This window comes from Rhopalosiphum maidis, chromosome 4 (genome assembly GCF_003676215.2).
Source record: "Rhopalosiphum maidis isolate BTI-1 chromosome 4, ASM367621v3, whole genome shotgun sequence".
In the NCBI taxonomy this organism is placed as follows: domain Eukaryota; kingdom Metazoa; phylum Arthropoda; class Insecta; order Hemiptera; family Aphididae; genus Rhopalosiphum; species Rhopalosiphum maidis.
In genome coordinates, this window is record NC_040880.1 from 37321649 (window position 1) to 37345982 (window position 24334).

At 25.6% G+C, this 24334-nt stretch overlaps 2 protein-coding genes across 3 annotated transcripts in view; one reads left to right on the top strand and one right to left on the bottom strand.

Moving 5' to 3' along the window:
• The window catches only part of LOC113548329, a 48776-nt gene extending 33464 nt beyond the window's left edge, over positions 1-15312 (top strand). For both annotated transcript variants that reach the window (XM_026949150.1, XM_026949149.1), the window contains 8 exons: positions 217-490; positions 6063-6287; positions 9240-9350; positions 11539-11672; positions 12663-12813; positions 12886-13256; positions 13358-13594; positions 13681-15312. In XM_026949150.1, coding sequence (XP_026804951.1) covers positions 364-490; positions 6063-6287; positions 9240-9350; positions 11539-11672; positions 12663-12813; positions 12886-13256; positions 13358-13594; positions 13681-15126 — 2802 coding nt within the window. In that variant the 5' untranslated portion in view covers positions 217-363 and the 3' untranslated portion in view covers positions 15127-15312. The remainder of the gene's footprint in view (positions 1-216; positions 491-6062; positions 6288-9239; positions 9351-11538; positions 11673-12662; positions 12814-12885; positions 13257-13357; positions 13595-13680) is intronic.
• On the bottom strand, positions 99-22146 carry LOC113548330. Its single transcript, XM_026949151.1, has 11 exons — positions 22006-22146; positions 21501-21670; positions 21191-21396; positions 20889-21077; positions 19705-19904; positions 19441-19637; positions 19298-19375; positions 19134-19226; positions 17967-18186; positions 17677-17890; positions 99-498 (listed from the first exon to the last, which is right to left on the bottom strand). The coding sequence occupies exons 2-11, from the start codon at positions 21565-21567 to the stop codon at positions 487-489; spliced, it is 1476 nt and encodes a 491-aa protein (XP_026804952.1). The 5' UTR covers positions 21568-21670; positions 22006-22146; the 3' UTR covers positions 99-486.
• Between the last annotated feature and the right edge of the window lie 2188 nt (positions 22147-24334).

The following is a 24334-nucleotide window of genomic DNA, read 5'->3' on the forward strand; positions in this document are numbered from 1 at the left end:
ACTAAAATTATTCGATAAACCAATGCATTTATATTGTATGTATAGAAATATAATTATTATGCATTAAAACGTAAGTTTTTTTTTAAATGCTCACAATAATTATATATTATAATTTATTTGGATTACAAAATTCGATAATACAATGTAGAGTACGAACGATATTAAATTGATTGTTTTTCGTTTTTGTTTTGGTGCGTGTTTCCCGACGATGTATAGAAGAAAAATCAGCAGCGGACATTGGTGATCGGATGGAGGACGAGTGCGGCGACGGTGTCGGCTGAAGAACGGACGGCGAAATTCATCATCGCCGTCGTCACGCGTGCTGCAGGGCAGCGTGCGCGGACATCAACGACACGAGGTGTGATGACGTCTCGTTCACAGCCTTTGCCGGCATTAACGACGGCGTTCTTGCTCGCGCTCCTGTTGTATGCCGTTTCCGCCACCGTTTCTATCACACGGCATCATCGCGGCGACGTGTTCGACGTGTCAGGTAAACAACTGCGTAATAAACAAACAATAACAAAAATTATCACTGATTAATACTATTATTTATGTATTGATTACGGAGGTGTAGTATAGTCGTAATTCTATAAAAGGGATTTGGATACAGTGTGCAAAAGTGTATATTAGGCTACATAGTTACACAGTGATACAACCAAGAGCAGGGGAAGAGTCTCCAAGTTTAGATCTGCAAGGTTCATATATTTTTTTTTAAATTTAATACAGGTTATCTACTGGTTGAAGACCCTCGATCTAGTATTCTAGACGACTCACTTGAATCGTACTTGAGTATTCATAGCAAATTATATATTTATATATCCTTATATATAAAAGAAAAACAAGCCCTTTTCATGTTCCAATTTTGTGACGACTCTATTTAATTTTTTTTTTTTTTTTTGGTGGCGGTGAGGGGGTTGTATTTAAAGATAACGGGTTTTTATTGGACTTGAATCAATTATACGATTTTTTTTTCACAGTTATTCCAAATACTCCTACGAGTAAATCACTATTATTATTTACAATTTAATTTTATTTGTCCTTTTAGTTATGAATATCATAAATTAAGTTTAATTATAATAAAAACTAATTTATATACAAATCGATTATTTAACACTAAAACGAAGCCAGGTTATTCAGATAGTATACATATATTATTGTAAATGTAAAACATAATTATATTATTTTAATACACATTACACAGAACAGGTACAGTTTATTTCAGTTAGGAAGGTACTGGTATATTGTATATTTTTATTCCAATATATCTACTAATATCAGACAGAATTGTCTTGGACTTTGGGGCTGTGGTGTGTAACTTAACGAACACGTCTCAATCAATTTAGATTGAAAAGCTTGATAAGCTCCAAAGACGGTTCATAATATTCATACATATGTTTGAACATAAAATGGGTTTTTCAAATATGTCTTCGCCTGATATTGCGAATCGTATTGGTCTTTAGGTATTCGGCGGAAGTATAATGATAAGTATAAGTGTTTATAATACCTATAAGCTATTAAATAGTATGATAGATTGTCCTGAGTTTTTTTTATCACAAATCGGTATTAAAGTCGTTGCTTTTAACCTAGAAATCTAATATTAAGTTCCTATATATCCCTTTAAGTATTAGAAATTATGTAATTAATCCAATATGCCGATTGCCTAAGGCATGTAATGAACTTATCAATTTCGACTTTAATTATGATACTGTGTCTAAATTAAAATCATATGTATTTAATTAATTGTGTTATATCTGTATATCTTTTATCATAAAATTATTGCGTAATAATATTGTTATTAAACTGCTGTACTTTACCCCGCTTGCGGGTGTAAATAAATCATAAATAAATATAACGTCGTCGCATCGCAAATATCACGTCATTATTGCGCATACTACGTACATAATTTACACATGTAATTATTAAAATACAACATGACAGCTACTTTTTTGGTAAATAATAAAAAAGTATCGGTGATAAACTGATTTTGATTTTAAATGAATATTAGTAATAAGATATTTTCATGACTTGTCGTCGAAAATGTTATTTTTTACGGTAAGGTTTTAAACGTTAGGATAGAAAATATCACTTCCGTAATATTTAAACTGATGTGTTGTGTATAAACGCGTTTTTATAACATCAAACGCATGACAAGGATAATATAAATTCAAATGTGAAATCTTTTGATGTTGTTGGTCTTTCGACTATTGAGGGGTGTTTAAATAATAAATTTAACCAATAACCATTAAATATTATAAGTAAATATAAATAAATATATATACAGCTATGAAACAGTACCGGAACACACATAATAATATGTAATAGCTAGTATTCTAGCTGTATTTTGCTAATAAATAAATATAGTATATCAGAATCAAATAATATACAGTTTTTTATAGGCAATAAAAATGTATACTAAATAAATGATAAAACATTTAATTACTATATTATATGCACGATACACATCTATTTTACACCTAGTTGAAATAATAAAAATAAATCCGTTAGCTCGCAAATAACTCTCGTAATTTTTAATTTCTTAGTATTGCTCTTTATATAGAGGGTCAGCAATGGCAGCTAACCTAATTATGATCAAGCCATTCCTTCAATACGCCTTATATAGGTCGATAAAATAAAATTATTACAATCAAATTTGTGAGAAGGGTGTATACATTTAACTATGTTTATAGACTATACAACTAAGTATATAAAATAATATACAATTGTCAATGTAGAGTATGGTAATTGTTAACTATGTGGTAATCACGACCTAATGAAATAAAGAACTGTCGAAAAAATATCAGTAAATAACGCAAATCTTATAAGTTCAAAATTATGTGTATTTTATATTCATAAACTTTGCTTAAAATAAATGTATTTAAAAAAACAACATTCACTAAGTTTTTAACTTGAATTCCAAATAATTAACAATTTTATTAAGTAGCCGATTTATATAAGAATAATTTATGTAAATATTTAAAATCTTTTTGTCAACTTATTAAGTGTTTTAGGAAATTTAATACAATTTAGTTGAAAATTCTGATCGAAAAACAAGAGTTAATGACATAAAAGTAATAATGTAATATATGCATATTATAATATGTGGTTTTATATTAGTTGCTTACAAATGGATTATAAAATTTGGTCTGTTATTTGCGTTATGACGTGTCAACTGTGACGAACTGCACGGCGGATCGGCTCTTTGCCAGCGTGTATACGTTAATATCTACCACCTTGGCCGCGGAATTGAATCATAATAATAAAAATAATATAACGGGGGAATGGGTCGTAAATCGTTATTCAAAAATGAGCAAAATATATATATATATATGTGTGTGTGTGTGTGTATACAAACGACAACGGTTAGAACAACTTATAAAACGTATTATAAAATTACAGTCGTAAAATAATATCGAGGCGTGTTGCGATCGCAGAACACACGAACTTGACACAATAATAATCGGTTGAAAAACCCACAGCCCGTTGTGCACAGGCGACGACATGCCGACACGCCGATTACAAAAAAAAACTAAGCATAGGTATGTTATATTGTGGTGTTTGTCAAAGTGCAACATCTTCGTGTATTAATCGTATATATTATAATAGATATGCGTATGTATAATGTAAATGCATTTTTGCGAAACTATTTAAATATATATAGACGACTAACATATCTGCAGCCTCACAGCGGTTAGCTCACAATAAATCATGAATTCATGACAGTGACACTTGTTCAGAAAATATTATTATATTAAATATATTAGAGTATCTATGCGTGTTTAGCGTGTATACTGTATAATGTATATGTATAATATTAACATATTAATAAATTTACAGTAGATTTATAATAATTATTATTAGTTTTTACTAAATTATTCCCAATACTCAATAGCTAATATTAATCGGTTGATTTGATTTAGTAAAAATATTTTTGTACACGATTATACAATATATATATGATACTAATAAATATTTTAAAAACTTGACTAAATAGTAAATACTACATTTAATAACACTATAATGCGAGTACATTATAATAAACGTTTAAATAAAAAAAAATGTCAATGATTCAGTTTAAAGAGTTTTTAAATAATATTAGAATACTTTTTTCTAAGTAATTCTACGCAAGTTACATGCCTATATATATTCGGCTAAAAATATAATGTTGCGTATATTATCTTAATATGAACCAATAGCTAAAAAAAAAACCTAGAGTAAATTGCTTTAACACTTCAAAAAAGCCAATTCAAAACTATATTTAATAATACAAAACGTAATATTAATAATATAGAAAATTTAAAAAATATTAAGTTAATAAAAATGATATAATATCAATATTTATTAATTATTAACAATAGACAATAATGTTATCAACTACTTACATAGGTTTTTTTTCAAACTAATTATTTGTCAAATTGTTTACTTTGATATACCGTCATGTTGTATTTTTTGTACCGATAGCATAATAAATTATCTGAACCCATGTTAGTCATAACATTAAGTTTTACAACATACCTGAAGGCTTAAACTGTTGTTAATAATTATTGTTATTAACATAATATTGTATAGACAGCGAATGGCACGCGACGGTATCGGCAAATTATTAAAACAGATAAATCTCAATAAAGAATGACAGTAATCCGCAAACAATAATATAGACTCATGTCAAAAATCATAAATCATAAATATAAGTATTATCAATAGACAATAGTTATTATAGATGAGTAAAAATTAAGACGTATATAGTCTGAAAACTAACAATATTTATATTATTTTTAACTACATACCTGTAAAATTTGAATAAGCTTAGTAAGGATTTTCAGTTCTAATAACACTAAAGAAATAATAGTATGTTCGCCACAGAGAAAAAAACAAGAATAAAAAAGCGGGCATTCTTTATAAATGGATATGTAAATAAAAATAAAATATAATTATATTATACAACTGTATTAGGAAGCAATAGCTATTAATATTACGTGTTCTCGAGATGTAAATTATAGTGTTTTTTCCAACATTTAAAAGTTTGAGAAATTAAAAAAAAAACCCACTTCATCCAATTTTTAACAGATGAAAATGTTATATTTTCTGAAGCTCGGAGCATATTTATATGAACTAAAAATCCCGACTTGATTAAATACAAAAATTAATTATAATTATTAAACTGATCTCCCATAACTCGAAATCTTAATTAGATTCTAATTTTACACTGTACTAGCTATAAACATAATTTATTGGTACAAGGTCATACCACAGAATAAATTGCATTTATATTATACGTACATTATAATTAATATTTATTAAACAAAAATATACTATGTAACGATAGTCTGTAATCACTATTATTATTATTATTGTACAAGTGTATAGGTATCAATTACATCAAAACGAATATATTTAATCGGCAGTCATTAATTAACTTAATACAAATATTAATAGCAGGATCTAAAATCTTGGCATTAATTGAAGAATTTGTACTTTGTAACAAAACATTTGAATTTATATTTTTCTAAAACCTAAACATGATTTTCATGAAATTCGTGTTTTCTAAATTTATATCTTATCCATTTTATGTAACGGTAACACAGTTACGATCCTAGATATATGAGATACAAATAAATACATACGGGGGAATAATTTATAAAAAAAACCATTCCATCATTGCAGATGTAATTTGAAAAGAAACTTTTTGGAGAGTCATTTAAACATGTAGTAATAAAACTACGTATATAATATATTATATTATAATATTCAAAGTGAACATTTCCCCAACAATATTATTTTTCAATTAAAATATTCGATAAATAGGTAATAATAACCTAAAATATTATATTAATTTATATTAATTCATAAATTTTATAACATTTTTGAAATTCTAATACGAGTAGTAAAGATTTCCAAACTTTCAAATGATGTAGTAAATTGATTTAAAAACGCATTTTAAATGATATTTGTTGACTAATATCTCATCCATTATATTACTCCCATGTTTTTAACTTCACCCTCAATCCCTTCAATAACAAAACTTAACAGTTTTAAAACATTTGTTAATCAATTATTTTCCACAGACGTGAAATGTTCGATGGAAACTTGTGTTGGAGTGAGCAGCGGTACGGCGTCGCTGGTCGACGGCATCGTATCGGTAGAACGCGATTACCCGTCATCGGTCGGCAGCAGAGGCTACAAACAATCGTCCGCGGAACCGTTGCACAACGGCAACTGCAGGTGTCAGTGCATACAACCCGTGCCCGTGTTCAGGGACGATTTGCGGATATGCGTCGATGACCTGCAAGGTGAGAGCATTTATGACTGCTGTAGCGTCCTATTGGGTTGGATTTGAATTTCTTATTTTAGTAATGAACATAAACATGACACGTCCCTCCATACACACTACATTATCAATAACATTTTTACTAATCAATATTTTTAAACTTAAATTATATATAAAAATACCATGAGTCTATGTTAATGATAAGTACATTTTAATTGACATAATCATACCTCAATACTAATACGCATTAATGGGAATTTATCTTAAACATACGCGTTTTCTTACTTTACCGCAAAAAATATTTTCTAAGAATCTTCACTACAAATATATACATTTATTTTTATAAATTTTTTCCCATTCTACTCTAAAAACTGTCGATGAATACTTATTAATCATAAAGACATAACTATATATAAATATATATATAGTGTAAACTATGTCTATACTATAAACGTGCGACATTTTATTTCACGCGTGTACAATAATACAATTATTGTATAGCGACGGGCGACGGTGGACCTTATTGAACATTACCGCCAAGTATTAGTCTCGTATACGAACATAATAACAAAAAATAAAATAATAATAATAATAAAGTAACATTTTATCTGGCAGTGGGCAAATAAACCGTGAAAAATTAAATCAGCCGTGTTACATGCGTATAGAGAGAAATCCGAGTATCCGACAAGAAACAATATGTATACGGAAGACGTAAAATATTTTAAAATATAACAGCGCTAACCTAGTAACACGAATTCGATGAATCTGATGTGGATCAATTATTGATTTGTAATCATATCGTTGATATTAAAAAAAAAATTGTTTGTATTTAAACTGAGCTATTCATTTTTTGATAATTAGGCATACATGATTTCGAAAATTTTCACGCAAATTTAAAAAAAAAAATAATTGAAACACATGGAAAATATGCCAAATTATGAGAGAATATCACAATTTGAAAATTTTAGTATTAATTTTATGTCCTGAAGTTTGAATATTGTATTTGTATTATAAATTATAATATATTATTATAAATACATGATACATATATGTAATAGTAATTAAGTTAGATCATATAATTGCATACACTATGCGAATATATAAATTACGAATGCGATAATTTCAAATAACCATTGGATCTTATATTTTGTAATATTATTTTAATGTTTGACTACTTAAGTCTTTTGTTTTCTTTTAAATCTCGAATATTATTTTATCTACTTACAATTTAACGGCATTAAAAATGTCATAGTTTCAAAAGTAATTATAATTGTAATTTATATAAGTTTAATTAATAGTTAAAATATAACTTATACTTAGTATGCACCTAAATTGTTCCCATATTAAAATCGAAAAATTGTATTTGTATTAAAATCTAAATTTGTGATATACATTTAGCATATAAAAACTGAAACCGTAACCAAATCAGATAATAATATATTGACCCATAATTTAAATGTATATTACTAACAATTATACGGTGTATATAATAAACTTCGTCACGCATTCCAAACAACAAGCCCTCATTTTTAATTTATCTAGAATTTATTTTGAATATTTTCCCAGTTAGAGCGATATTTCTTTTGGATTTATTTTGTTGGTTTTTAAATTATAGTTTCGATTGTTAGCTTGTCAACTTGGACACATGAATACATTTTTGATATCATGAATCCCAGTAGCATGATAACCTATTACTATTATATAGCTTGAGATTTTTTTCATTTAATTAGATTATTCTTCGCTTACGTTGTTTAATATTTTTTTTAAACTAATAGCGAACCACACGTTTACTTTATTAAATGATGTAACTATTTTAGTGTAAGACATAACGTTTTATTATGGTCTTAGTCTTAATATGATGTGTTTTTCAAAAGATACACAATTATTGTATCAAATAAAATTGATAATATGCTATTATTGGAAATGTGATTATCAAGATAGTACTCAAGAGATATAAATTATAACTTTGAAGATGTTTAAAGAAAGAAAATTTCACTATAGTTTACCATCAAATCAATCCTGATCAACATTTTTACAATAATGTACACATCATTCATAATTCATATCAAAACGAATTATCAATACAAAAATATTATTTAAAAAAAAAAGTTATTTGACTTTAAACAGAAAATAAAATCGGTATATTTTTATAGGCCCAAGGTTTTCTATCGCTATTTTCTCAAATTGTACATGTTGACAACAACAATTATAAAAAAAATAACAAAATTAAGAGTTTTCAAGAATATGGAAAATATGTCACCTTCAAACGAAGTCACACGACAGTTACTTTTGAAAATATACTATAAGTCAACTATACAGTCTTATTTGATAATAAAGCTATTAATTTTTGTTTTCTTACGACTTCAACGCAGTGATTTTTAAAGAAATAATGTTAATAAACGACATAATATATATACTATAATATACATCTATATAAAGCCGCCGATTGTGAACGACTAACTGTAGAAAATACATTTAATTTGGGTCGTAAAAATACATTTATGCATTGCCTGTAATCCTACCTATTTTATTGGCTTGTTTATTATTATACGGAGGCTGATGACCCGTTAATCAGAATTTTTAGTTCGACCTAAACTATATATAGGAAAAAACACGCACATGTCATAACTCTTCGAGATTCCATTAATATACAAATTTTCTGTATCTTAAAATTGCAATTAAATAACCAATGGGCAATATAGTTGAAGAAAAATGTATTGAAAAAAAAAATTACACGTTATCATTTGAATAAATATTTTTATTATTAAATTATTAAACGCACAACTTGTATATCGTCATTACCAGTTGACGATAAAATCGTAAATTATATGTATTTTTTATTAAAGGAAATTCTAGTTGGCAGTTAGTAGGGTTCGTAAATAACAATCGAGTTTATTATTAATACATAAATACACTAAAACTGTCTTTAAGATTTTTGTTTTAAATGTACTGTTTATTGTTTAACTGTTCACAGAATGTTCGTTAGCTTCATTCGTGTCTGGCACAACGGTACAAAAGATACCTTACGTATTTCTACCACTCCAAGGACAAATCGTATACCCTAGTGCTGAAATTAAAATTGCTGGTACGTATTTTATTTTGGATAATATAATATTAATTGTCGTTTCAAAATAGACGCATAAAACACATAAAAATACGAGTTTTACTTGTTTAGTTTTACAACAAATTCCCCATAAACACATTAAATATATATATCCAACTAACTAAACATATAGGTACCAAGTTTATGTATTAGGAATATAGAATTGATGATAACATTAAATACGTGGTATAATAATTGCATAGCATTATTTCGACTAATTATACTAATTTTTGATCTGATATAATTATTTAGGCATAGATTTTTTATTAAGCCATTGACTCATACTTACAGAATGTGCAGTGTTAATAGTCAACACTAGACACTACAATAAACTAGTTAATATTTGAAGAACATCTCGCCCGTTTTTTTCTCCAACATTTTTACAAGAAAAATAAAATGTTCACCCAGTAGTTAACGTTTATTTTATTATTAAAGTCATTAATCAGTTATCAAACCAAAGACAACATAATTATTCTCTGTGATTAGTTGAAGGTGAATTTTCGGACAATCTTTTTAAACGAATTATGAAAATTAAAAATTAAATTTTAATATTTCATCACACTCTTATAACTCGATTTAAGTTTAAAATATTCTTCAAACAAAACACAGAAAATTTTATTAATTTTAGGTTTGATATTAGTTCAATTCACTCTAATTTTATAACTAACGTATAGCTAAATGTAAATAACTGCCGAGCGTGAATTTATCATACATATTTAATATGTTATAGGTACTCTTATTATTATATTAGTATAATATACAGATTCGATATCGGTTTTTGAATTATAGTTATTTTAAATCGACGTTAAATATTTTATTGCTTTTAATATTTGAGTTTATATAATATTATGCAACTATATCTTTTTGACATTCGATATGTATCTATGTATAAAAAAAATTGTTCAGGTGACATGTTTTGGAGTTAAATTTTACACCATTTTATTATTTTAAATTAATAAACAAACACGTTAAATTCATAATATAATATTATGTACTGGCGTACTGTTGTATAGTGTATATATATACGTCTGTATGACTGCATATATCTTACCTATCCAGCTATCCAAGATATTAAAATGAAAAAATTGTATTCGCAATTGTGTTAATAACAATACATATTATAATATTTAATTGAAAAGGAAAATCCAAATATTAAATATTTATCAGTTAAAAACATAATCATGACATTTATAAATATACGCTTGTTATGCGTATGGAATACACGTGTCAATCCTAAGGGTATAATATAGTATAGATAGTTATAAATATACTCGTTTTCTATAGTTATATATTTACTTTAAAAACGTTATAAGTTATAACTGAACTTAATCATCAGGATTCAAATTACCGAGTTAATTTCTGCACATGTATCTACGTGTTAGTATTTTACATAGCCTCGTGGCATACATTTCACTTAATATCTACTATACTTAAAATTTAAATACAACCATCAACGGCTATTTAATATTTTCTATACGTCTATACAGACAAATCTAAAGATATATATTGTGTATTGTTTTAGTTTTAAATGGATTATTACTAAAACCAACTTTAATTTGTAGCTCACGACCAGTACTAGTTCTTACCACCATTGAAAACAAAACAACTTAGAAGTTAAACTAATTTATTTCTTTAGCTGGGAGCAACTAAAATCATTCACTAATCAAATTATTGCCATTTGTGTGTTTGTGGAACACGTCACAGGTGCCAATACGTCGTCTATTTTACTCACAATAATTTTTATCGCGATTTCCATTTTTTTTCTTCATTTGATAAGGTTTAGATAAACAAATCAATTATATTGCCATTTAAGCTCTCCAGGCCACTAAGTAATATGTAATATAAAATATACTAATATATTTTACTATTACACCATTCTTCAACTTTTTTTTTAAGATTTAGATGATAAAATAAATGTGCATTAAATCATTTAAATCCAAGTATATGGTTTTTGGATACGATTTATAAAATATACGTATATTAAGTTGTCAAATGTTTTCATTCTAATCCATCTTTTTTTTAAATACAAATAAGGCGTCTTCGACTAATGACTAATTAAGTTTTAACAACTATAATAGGTATTAATAAATATTAAACAGGAGAATATTATTAGACAAATCAATAATGTATTTAATCATATATACAATTAAAATATCGTATTTTTTTACAGGTATGCAGTATCCTATTTGTGCTATTTCAAAAGCTACATATCTAACACGAAGCGGTTGGATAAATTTTAAAAATCAATCAGACTTTGAAATTCCTTTCCAAATACACCGCGAAAATGGACACATCATGTTATTGGTAAGTTCATAAGTATTTACTTCTATTATCGAACTTTATTTTATACATGTGTATAAGCTATAACATATTTAATAAAGATAAATAATTTTTTTTAGTAATTATTCCTATATAAATAAATTAAATCAAAAAAACTGTATTGTTTAAAATTTCATTTCAACAATTAAATAATGTAACTTATTATAGTGTTATAATTAAATATACACCAAATAATCACGAGAGTAAGATAAATCGCTGTATTTATTTATTTAAAACTACGGCAATACAGGTTTAGAATACATACAATGATACACGATTATTATGTAAATAGATTAAATCTAGTAGAATATACCTGATTTTCTTCTTTTATTAATTGGTAGGAAAGCAACAATAAACATTCATGTATATACGAGTGTAAGAATGTACGACCAATTGATCAATGGTGTTCAACTTACTTAATAGTTCAAAATTTAAAAATAGAAAAATAATTTCTGGTTTTAAATAAAATAAATATTGTATTATATTTTATGATTTATTATTAGATCTTTAAGAACTAACATTGTTGAAGTTTTATTTAATGCAATTGCAAGTCATAACAATAATATTTATCAAAGAACATTTTACAAACAAATCCTTAATTGTATCCCGTTGTGTTAATGAGAAAATTATTCAAATATTTTTATAAACAATATTATTATTTACCGAACTGTTTTATTTTCTATTTTTGTACCTTTTTTAACGAGTAAAGCTGTATAAATTAAAAAAAAATATCGAAAATATCAAGTGATAAAAAACCAACATAGATATTATTAAAATGATTAAAATATTAATTTTTAAATTAGATATTAAGATATCAAATATTCTAGGAGTAAAAACGTATTCTACATTTTTCATCGTTTTAATGTAAAATTATTTTGTAAAAATACAAATATTATTAGATTAATATACCTTCTTACTACTTCAATATATATGTAAAATGTATTACAATTATTTATATTTGAATATATTTTATAGTGGTTGGGTGATTTACAATCGAGGACTAATATTGAAGGGAGGTTAGTATTGATCGAAATGATTTGTAAAGAGACATTATCACAAGATTATGATAACACTTTTCATCAAGCCATAACACCTTGTCTTTCGTTTAGAATAGCAGGAACTCCAAGTAATAAAAAAAATATAATAAAAGTATGCAACAAATTTGTATTTTAATAAACAGTATGTTTTTCTGCAACAGGTGTGAAAGAAGTTTTATTTTCAACTGACAATCGATCGTCGGATAATGCTTCTAGTTCAGGATTAACAATAAGCGAACTAATAGCTGTGGCAATTTGTTCTATTCTATTAGGACTAATGTACGTAGCGTCTATTTTGTTGTACTTGCATGTCCGTAAAGGACGACCTAAGGGACGAAATGGAGATATAGAGGCGTTTAAAAATCCATTAATGTCAAATGGTATTACTGAAGAGGGTATAGTTAAAAACAACCCTCTGTTACAACACAGTTACAACGATAACGAGGCCTTTGAGTCAGATGAAGACAGAAATTATAGTATAAGTACACAAGGAGAACCTTCTATGGATATGATAGAGAATAATAATATTAATGTAAGTAAAGCAATGGGAATTAAAAATAATTTTTCTAAATAAATTTAAAAATAATTAATAAAGTACCTAATTTATGTCTATAATTTGTATATTTATTACAGAGAAATTTAACAACAGCTATTGTACACCCTATTCAGTCGTTTAACTCATGTATTGGTCATTCGATGTATTATTCAGATTCAAATTCTATAGAAAAACATCCAGAAGAGGACATTTCAATAGTAGAAACACTAGATAACAAGGAAGATCGACCAGATAATATCAGATCAATAGTGTGTGCTAATCCAAGAAAAAAACTTTACTTCAATCCTGATTATTTTGAACTTGAATTATTAATGGTAATAATAATTTTATTTATTTAATTTAATAAATAAAATAAAATATAAATAGTATAATAATTTTAGAAATAAAAAATATTTTTTAGGCTCCTCCACCAGCAGCATTAGAATTTTTAGAAAAAATTCGTGAAGTGATACACGAAGCAAAAAGAAAAATAACAATGAAAAAATTCATACCAAATCTCGTTATGATTCTAGAAGATGTAAATGAAGACACAAATGAACCATTAAGTTCTTGCAATAAATGCAAAACTCAATTTAAAATTAAATCAGATACAATACAAAAATGGTTGATGAATGTACCTATAGAAGTTACCAAGCCAAAGAAAAATCAAGCTCCTTGTATTCCCACTGAGTTCAAAGCAAAAGATGACGAAAAGGATGGAATTGACTTGATACTTGAGGAAAACGAAATAAAATCAAAAATTGACGAAGTAGAAGAAAAAGAAAAAGAAAAAGTATTAATAGACGAAGAAGAAGACATGGATGACGACGATGACGAGGAAGAGGGTACTAACATAGAGTGCGATAGTTTGGAAAGATCAATGAATTACAAGCGGAAATGTGGATACCATACACCATCCGAGTATGGATTTGTTAGAGCAGACCTGAGTCCAGTTTTAAGTAATTCTGCATTACCAATGGAAGAAGAACTTACAATCAGAACCACGTATACTTATGATACTATCACGAAAAGAGAAAGCTATTATGAACATATATCTGGCCCGGACTGTATACGAGAAAAACCCAAAAAAGAAATCTTACCCGATATACTAAATAGGTCATCCGAACGTTATAGTTTAGTTAGCGAAGTATATGTAAACGATAATTTTAACACTAGCATGTCACCTAATAATTCACTTGATAAAAATATTAAAAAAAAGAGTCCAGGACAAATAACCATTGAAGTTGAAGACTGCCCAGACAATCATCCGGTAGAGGATTCGGACAGTTTTGAACCAGATACGTTAGATAGAAATTGTACGAAAATAAAACCAAATTTGAAAACAGTATACTCTTCAGACTCATTAGAGCAATTCAATAGTCCCAAAATCATAAACAATAATGGATTTGGTAGCTTATTAGAGATATACGAAGCCAAGAATGTTATGGCTGATGTGCAAAAGAGAAGAAATATGAGCCAACTCGAAGCCAAATACTTAAAACCAGATCCAAAACACTGCCGAAGGCAAAGGTGTCCATCGCCTTTATCTGTACAAAAGCCTCCAAAAAACGTTTGTGTCAGAAGTACTAGCAAACCCGGAGTCATGCAATCCGATTGCACTAGCTCAAAATTTAACCGGCGAACCCACGATATCATGGCTGGTGCTTCTGACAAACAAACAGTCAAAACTTCGCCAATTGATCATAACAGATATGAAGACTCCGGGTATCTTAGTACTGAATCTAACGAATCTCTCAACAAAGTGGTGGCTACTAGTCTAGATACAGATGAGTCTGGGGCAGAAAGCATAGACACAGATTTCAAATTTTTTAAAACACGTACAGACCGTAATTACTGTGATTGGTAATCAATAATTATAATTTATCCAAAGATATAACAGTTTCTTATCTATTTTTAATAAGTTAATATAAATACCGAAAATTAGATTTATTTGGAAAATTCATAGAACACTATGTTTAAAACACTTAGTTTATATTTAGGTTGTAATTTATCAAAAATCAATATTTATATTACCTACTATCAGTTAAATATAACTTTATTAAATTTCTAAGAATAACTTTTTGAAAATACACTATTTGATAGAGTTTATAGAGATATTTTTCTTTTAAACATCAACATAGTAAATATTAATATAGACAGAAATATTCTATAAAGTTATAATATACAGAGTGTAACAAGACCATTTAACAAATATAGTAACATTAGCAATGGGAGTTTGTCAAATAGTCTTGTTACATCTTATATACTTACTGAATATAATAATAAATATAATACTCTCTCTTAAAATCTTTAAATACTCATAACTAACTTAGTAACTATAATAAAATAATTGATTTTTAAAAAAAACTAAAGATTGGGGAGAAAAACAAAATTAATTAATATTAATACCTTAATTAAGTAGCAAAACACTTGAATAAAAGTATCACATGACTAAATTTGTACATCCTTAACATTTTAACCATAAAAATAAAAATAAAAATATGTGTTCAAAATGAAACTAATGTAGTATAGTAAATGTATTATTATTATTTATTATAATATAATATAATTATATTATTATGTATTTAAAAACTGTAAATAAAAAAATGTGAAAATATATTTTCATACGAGGCTGGATTGAGTGCAATTATAGATTAATTTAATTACGTATTATTAAGAATTAATTAATAAAATATAATATTAAAAGCTTTACATAAAAATCAATATCAATTTATATTTAAAAGGATGTTAACACACTATTTTTTTTTTTTTATCTCTAGTAAACACAATATACCAATTTTAAGCTCAGTAAATCCAATTTTTTGTTTTTAGCGTTAATATTTGAGTGAATTAACATATTATAAAATATAAATGTATGAACATTATCTGTGTTTATACATTGTTTTTTTCACAATATTTTAAATTTTCTGCAACAAATGAGCTTATAATATTATATAATTATGAGATTGATTTATCATGAAAACACATATAATGTTCTTAATTAAAGTTTAATAATAGATCAATTCACTCTAAATAAAAATGGTCAATTCTTTAATATACAACATAACAACATAAGATTAGTTCTGCTGAATGTATATTTACTATTTTGCATGTGGGTCAGCCCGAGAAAATAAATAGTGCACTGATACCTATTTAAGTATTTTATTATTATCACTCACTTGATTCACATGGTTAGATTTAAACAAAAGATGACAGATTTATTTAGACTTTAAATTATTTTCATTGAATACATAAATTTCAAAAAATAAAATATAAACAAATTTCATTGATACATTAAAAATAATATTATGAAAATATTATCCAATTGCTTAAATTATTTCATAATTTTATTTTTTTAAATTTTCATACTTGAGTCATGCAATCACTTTAGAGCTTTGTTTTTAAAAATATTTATAAAATATAATTATTATTTGTAAGTACTTAGTTATCTTGCCAGTCCAATTAATATATTATTATAGATGTTAAGCAAAATGACTGATGTATAATTGTAGGTTCTGTTTGTATACTAATTATTTAATCTAAAGATATATTTTTAATTTTATTTACATTACAAATGTAAAAAGGAATGAAAATGTAACTAAAAAAACTTTTTTTTTTATGATTTATTTGAGTTATCATGTTAATTATTGCAGTATTTTCATGCTAGTTTAAACTTTTACATTTATAAAATTAAATAACCTAATACAATTATTATATTTAATATTTAATTAGAAATTTAACCCATTCATATAATTATGATACAATATATATAATTTCCTGGAAAAATTTGTTTAAATGTATTATTTGTATATCAAAAACAATATAAAATTAAGATATTAAATGTTGTAATAATTTATAATACTTTTATTTTATTGCTATACCTCTATCAAATAACAATTAACCAAGTAAACACACTTAGTTAAGTTCAAATGAACATTAATTATGAATTATTTAATAAAATGTAAAAAATGATAAAATTAGTATATTATTATATATATATTTTTATTGTTAAGTTTTATTGTTAGATTTTATCATGTATATTGTTGTATTTAATTATTTATATTGTGAATAAATTGAGTTGATTTTTCACCTATACAATACATAGTTATTGAAATATTTTATTACTTGCAAATTTTTAGTGATAAACAAAAAACACAATAACTAGTAAACAAAACATTTGTTTGACAACTTCTTGGCAAGGTTAGATTAAATCAGCCTAATCCTTTATTTATGCGGTTATACTAAGAAATATATAAAAAACCCAATAATGGCAAATATTAGACTAAAGATCCATGTACATATTAATTCAAAATTAACATGAATAGTAAATACATTACAATAAGCAAACAATTGTGTTCACTCTAAGTGCAATAAATTAAGTTAAATTTCTCTTTAATCTATTTAATCTAGTACTTACCAATTTACAACGAGTGATATTCCATTGATCTCTTGGTATTATTATTTGTTTGTTCAAATATCTTTTAAATATTTTTCGAAGTTCCCTTAAATCTAATATAGCAGTATCAATATTATAATATGTTGGTACTTTAGTATCTAGATAATTAATAATAGTGTTTTCTGATAATATTGTAGACAGTACTTGAATAAATATTTTTGTACACCCCAATGAGCTATAAAATAAATTTAATTAAAATTAAATATATTTTATTTTGTAAACATTATTGTGTAATGAAATAAGAAACATACTCTGAATACACTTTAAGAATATACTCTAATGGTGATACTAGATCCAAATAACAAACAATTGTTCTTAACCATGATAAAGAACTGTGAACAAGCCAATCATGGTTTATATCAAATTTAAAATTGTTCATCATTATATTTTTTAGATCTTCAAGACACATGGTACTCTTGATTTGATAACATGAGATCAATTTAGTGCAATGTAAAGTCACTAAATCTTCAACTATAACAAAATATAAAGAACAATGTAAATTTAAAAATATTAAATAAATGTAAAAAAAATCATCGCAGAGCTAAGATTAATTATAAAGAATTGCATAGATTCTATTGATTAAGGGTGTTAAGACAATGATTACTTATAACTATACATTTTTATAAATTGCAATTAAATATTGGAGATAGCTTCAAGCTTAATAATAAAAGTTAACTATTTAAGTAGAAGTCAATATTTACTATTTCAACAAAATTTGTGAATTTATTTCAAATGTAATTTTATTTTCAATATACATATTTAGTATATTCTAATGGTTTTTAATTTCTACATAGGCATATAGCGGTGATCGGTGATCACTGATCAGTAATTTATTTTTGAATATTTTGAACTAGAAGGCCACTAGTCATTTTTATGATAATACTTCTTATGAAATATTTATTTTTAGAATAGTGGGTACAGATACTTTTTTATATTATATTATAACTTACTAATACATTTAAAAAATATTATTTTCTAAATAAACATGAAATAAATATTTGTGAATATAAAACAGGTGATCATATGAATCTTAATATTCACGTTCAAATTCAAGAACTCAAATGTAAATATTAAAAGTAATAAATTATAAATTATAAAATGCATCAAAACTTGTTTTAGTACAAATCTGAAATTATTTAATATGTGATTATAACAAAACATAATACAAAGGATCCATTAGCAAAATTAATTTTTATGTTAAATTAATATAATCCAATAGTAATTTAATACAAAATTTAAATAAGTAACTTTACATAATTATGTATCTGTTATAGTGAAAATAATATTAAAATTATTAATAATATTGTATTATTGTTAACTATATTTAAAATTTTAACCAAGGAAAATTAATATATCGTATAAAATTGGTTTAAGTATTTGAAGATATGTGTAAATAATTTATACCTTAATATACTTACCAAAAACTCCATTTTTAACAAATGTATCAAATTCTTTATCCAAGAATAAGTTTGCAGTAACCATAATTTTATCGGAATCAATATATTGTATCACTGTAATGAAAAATGTAATATACCAACTTGTTTATTAATAACTAATGTAGGTATTTTAACTTACTACTTACTATCATCATTGTTATTTATGTATACCATACTATTAACAAAATATGGAAGTGATTTAGTTTTCCAATTATCAATGACAACTATAAATAAAATTTGAAAAAAATATTAAACTAAAACCATTCTAGTGTAAAATAATAGTTATTACTTGTAATTATGCTCGAGCTTTCAGAATTCAAAGTCATACAACTATTTTCAATACTTTTTGAAATGCAAGTATTTTCATAACCATTATAGAAGTTAAATTCGCTTTTATTTTTTTCAACAGTCCAACATTCATATCGAAATCTTGACCAAATTTGTTTATTATCTTCTAATAGTATTAGATTAAAATTTGATACAGGTCTAAATAAACATAAGTAGTTGAAATTATCTTAATACCTTCAATAAATATATTGCAATTATACTTTACAATTTTGAAGTGTTTTCTAGAGTAAATCCATACACAAGATTTTCATTAGATAATTTTAGCCAAGAATTTCTTGTGACAACATTTGATAAAAATTTAACATCAGAAGCAGCATCATTCGATACTTGCATTACAGCACTAATTAAAGATGAAGTTTTTTGTGATATTTTATTTCTTTCTGTATCATACAATGTTTTTAATTGCTGTAAAATACAAAATCCATTAACAGAAACAATTATTTCATGATAAATAACTTTGCCGTAAAGTTAGATTTTGTTTTAATATATTCGAGTGATTGGAGTTTTTATACATATATTTTTACATTTTTTATATTATTTCTAACTTAAGATGATGCCACACTCACATTTATAATCTTTGTCTTATAAATGTACAGTATGTAAATGTTCGTTCAATAGAACCAATTTTTTGTGTTAGCTTAAATATTAGAGAGAAATTACCTATTATCAAACTTGAAGGTAAGCACATTATAATATGTATTCTATCTTTGATTTTTTTTTTTATGGTACTTTAATTTTTAAGTGAATTATGATCATTTTTAAGTATTAATATTTTTCATACTCATAACTTGTTTGAAAATTAAAATACTGTAAAAACCGACAAGACAACATAGATAAACCAGATAATGTTCTTACCTTTAAGTTTGATAATAGGTAATTTCATTCTAATATTCAAGCTGAACAAACAAAATTGGTTCTACTAAACAAAAATTTGCCATGCTGTACATTTATAAAACAAGACAACACACGCAGTAGTGGCATCCTTTTAATTCTTTAAGCTTTAATAAATTTGAATTTTATTAATATATATGAAATATTTATTTTTACAAATAACCAAAAATAATTATTAATTGATAGATATATCTAAATAAATTAATCTTAAATACAAAATTATACATATTGTGACATTGACTATTCAATTAAAAGTCACTCAGTTATTACTTTTAAATTTTACAGAAGAACAACAGCATTAGGTTTAGGTGTTTTCTGATTGATATTACTTACTTAATATGATAAGAATAACTTTAAATTTAATCAATATTCAATATGAAGTTACATAAATTCTGAATAATTTTGTTGCTAACCAAAAAGCTATGTATATTTATGAGTACCTTTAAATTGAATATCAATGATATTATACATTACACAATTTAAAATATAAAGCATTACTTGTAATTTGTTTACACAAAATTTATATACAACAGAAGTTTCTTGATGTATACTACTAATTTGATCTTTATTTTCAATAATATCAACAGATTCAAAGCCTTTATCAGTTCTCATATAAAGTTGAGGTATTCCTGAATTATTATGATCATTGATGATCATTTCATACACATTGGAATATGTTGTAATAATCTAATGATAAGTAAAAAAAAAGAAGATAATTTTAGTAATATAATATAAATAATATGGAACACACAAATATAAGTTAACATACTAAACTATTTAAGTATTTTAGATTATTATACCTCAAGACTAGTTTCTTCTTTGACTATTACAACTTTATTGTCTCCATATAAAATATAATAAACTTCAATTTTAGACTCATTATATGCAATAAATGGTTCTAAATGTTTAACTTCAATTTCCACATAACAATTTTTCATCAAATATCCTTTAAAAAATGTCATAAGTTTTTTTTCTGTTGTACAAATCACTGTGTCATTATCATATCCTGAAAAAGAAAATTTAAAATTATAATTATTGTTAAAATTTTAATCATCCAATCTAGTGTTTAATTAACAAATATAATGTAATAGTAAATAAATATTATCTTACCCAATCCCTTTATAGCAGCAGTTGTAATATCTTTATATGATTCTGGTATATTTAAAAATTGACTCATAATGAAAAAATGAATAAGTTATAAATAATATTAATACTTAAATGACAAGAAATGATTTATATAATATTGTAGTTTGAACAGTGTTTGTAGTCGAATTATAAGCCTTAAAAAAATAAACAAAAATAAGATTAGTAAGTATACAAAATAAAAATTATCAACTCTTTAAGAGAGATTATCATTTAATAATTGAATAAGATACTTTTGTAAAAATAATACTATAAAAATAGTTAACAATAATTACCCAAAACTGCCGTTTAAAAAAAAAAAAAACATAACCTATTATATTAACAAAATATTAACTAAAATACATAATTTTATTTATATTTTATTTTGTAATAATAACATGGTACAGTCGTAGAATATTAACCACTATGACATAAATATATTTATTACTTACTAATTGGTAATATTAATTATTAGTATGATATAAAATATTACCAACTTTTAAATTATTAGTACATTCAGTACCTAAATATTTTAGTATTTCACAATGTAATTGTAAGTAACACGAACTAATATGAAATAAATAGTAAAATATCTTGGTTCTTGATTCATGAACAATTCCGTACAAGTTTAAATTTTAAATTTGATAAGAATATACTGATCTGTACACGGATCTTATACCACTAACCAAACTACCATTGACCGAAAGAAACCACAATCCAAAGTGATATGCCGCGTAATTTTTAAAATCTCTAGATTGGGTTATATATTATTAGTTATTACCATAAAGAAGTCTATGGTTATTACCTATCACTATTATATTATTATTATTTTTAAATTGTCTAATGGTTCTAATCCTATAAAACATGGCGTATGCATAATATTTCGATTTCTATTAGTTAGGTATTCCTAACATAAGTTAATAGATTTAACATGATGTGTTCATTGTACAATTTACATAATGTACACCTACGTCCTACATAATATCATATTAATATATAATATATTGTATGAATTAACAATATATATGTATTTCATATATTCTGTGAATTATCTAAAATCAAAAAACAAATAACCGCCAAAATACCATGATTGGTGACATGAATGATATGACAAAATTATAATAATCTGAATGATCAATTAGGTAAGTATACATATTTTTAACACATTACACAGATATCTATTTCCTTGAATTTTAACGACAAGTATGAATAGTTAATTGATAACCATAATAGGTATTAGGTACTATGTTATAGTTTACAACAGCTTTGATACACTGATACGTCGCAGTTAATTATAGCTAGGTTCCACACTGTTTCAATATGTTTTACATGGGTTCACTAAATTGCATTTATGATGTTCATCCACCCACCTCCTGAGTACAGTTTTTCGTAAACAAAAACATATCATTAATTTAATACACCCATTATATTTTTCCATTCAATAGGTAGGTAACGACTAACGAGGTACGCACAAAATCTGCTATACCAGTGTTTTTCAACCTGTGCGTCGCGGCTCCCAAAGGCGTCGCCGGTCATTATTAAGGGAGCCGCGTTCGCAATAGAAACTAAAAATACAATTTCCGCGCACCAATACATATTACATTTTGGGTGTGTGAGACAGATCGGCCGTCGATAACCGTGTTTGCGATATCGAGTAATAGCATATTTTGATTACTATTTACATTTATTTGATGATATAATGCAACAAAAACAAGCACAGCCGTCCCATTAAAAATAAAGTTAGATTAAAATTATTATAAATAATTTAAATTTGTTTATTTTTAAATATTCGTATGGGAGCCGTACATTTTATTTCAAAATCAAAAGGAGCCGTGGACCCGAAAAGGTTGACAACCACTGTGCTATACAACAGATCCATTTTTATAGATATACAATTTGATTTTTCTCCATTAAATATAATTGGTATTTCATCAACTTATTTTTTGCCAAATATTTTAATATAATAATATGATTTTATTTTCCTATCACATGAGATAAATTCGAATAAATAAAATATAACAAATAAACAATTTGATTAATTTTAAACATCATTCCAGGTGCAACCTTGTAAATAATTTTTTTGGGATCGACCTCGATCAAACCTTCCAAAACATATTTCTTTGTTTATGAACCCACTGAATTCTGTCTTAAATTATTAATAATTGCAGTCCATGGGGTCATTCAGCTATTATTAATTTGACAGGTAACACTTGATATTACGAATAAAATATAATGAAAAATATATTGTATACCCATATTAAGAAACCGTATCACCCGCATGTGTTGTCTCCGTCTTACAAGTACGTAATATGGCAAATTTATGCTCAGCAGATCACGTTTAGCTCCGTTAGTTTAAAAATTAGAGTGAATCGACCTATTATGAAACTTATTGATGGTAAGAACATTATCTGTGTTTGTATGTTGGTTTTTTACGATTATTAAGTTTTTAATTGAGTTATGAGCATTTTTAATTTACGCTATGTTATACACGCATAATTTGCTAAAAAAATAGAACTATCGTAAAAAACCAACATTCAAACACAGATAATTTTTTTATCAGCAAGTTTCATAATAGGTCAATTCACTCTAATTTTTAAACCGACGGAGCTAAACGTGATCTGCTAAGCGTAAATTTGCTATGTTACGTACTTGTAAGACAAAGACAACACATGCGGGTATGACGCCCTTTTAATAGTTAATAGTCAATAGTTAAAATTATGTTAGAAACTATTATCATCATTAATGTATTTTTGCAGATTTAGAGTTTTGTATATAACTTGTGTCTAAATCAAAAGTGAATATATTTACAATGAGAAGCGAAA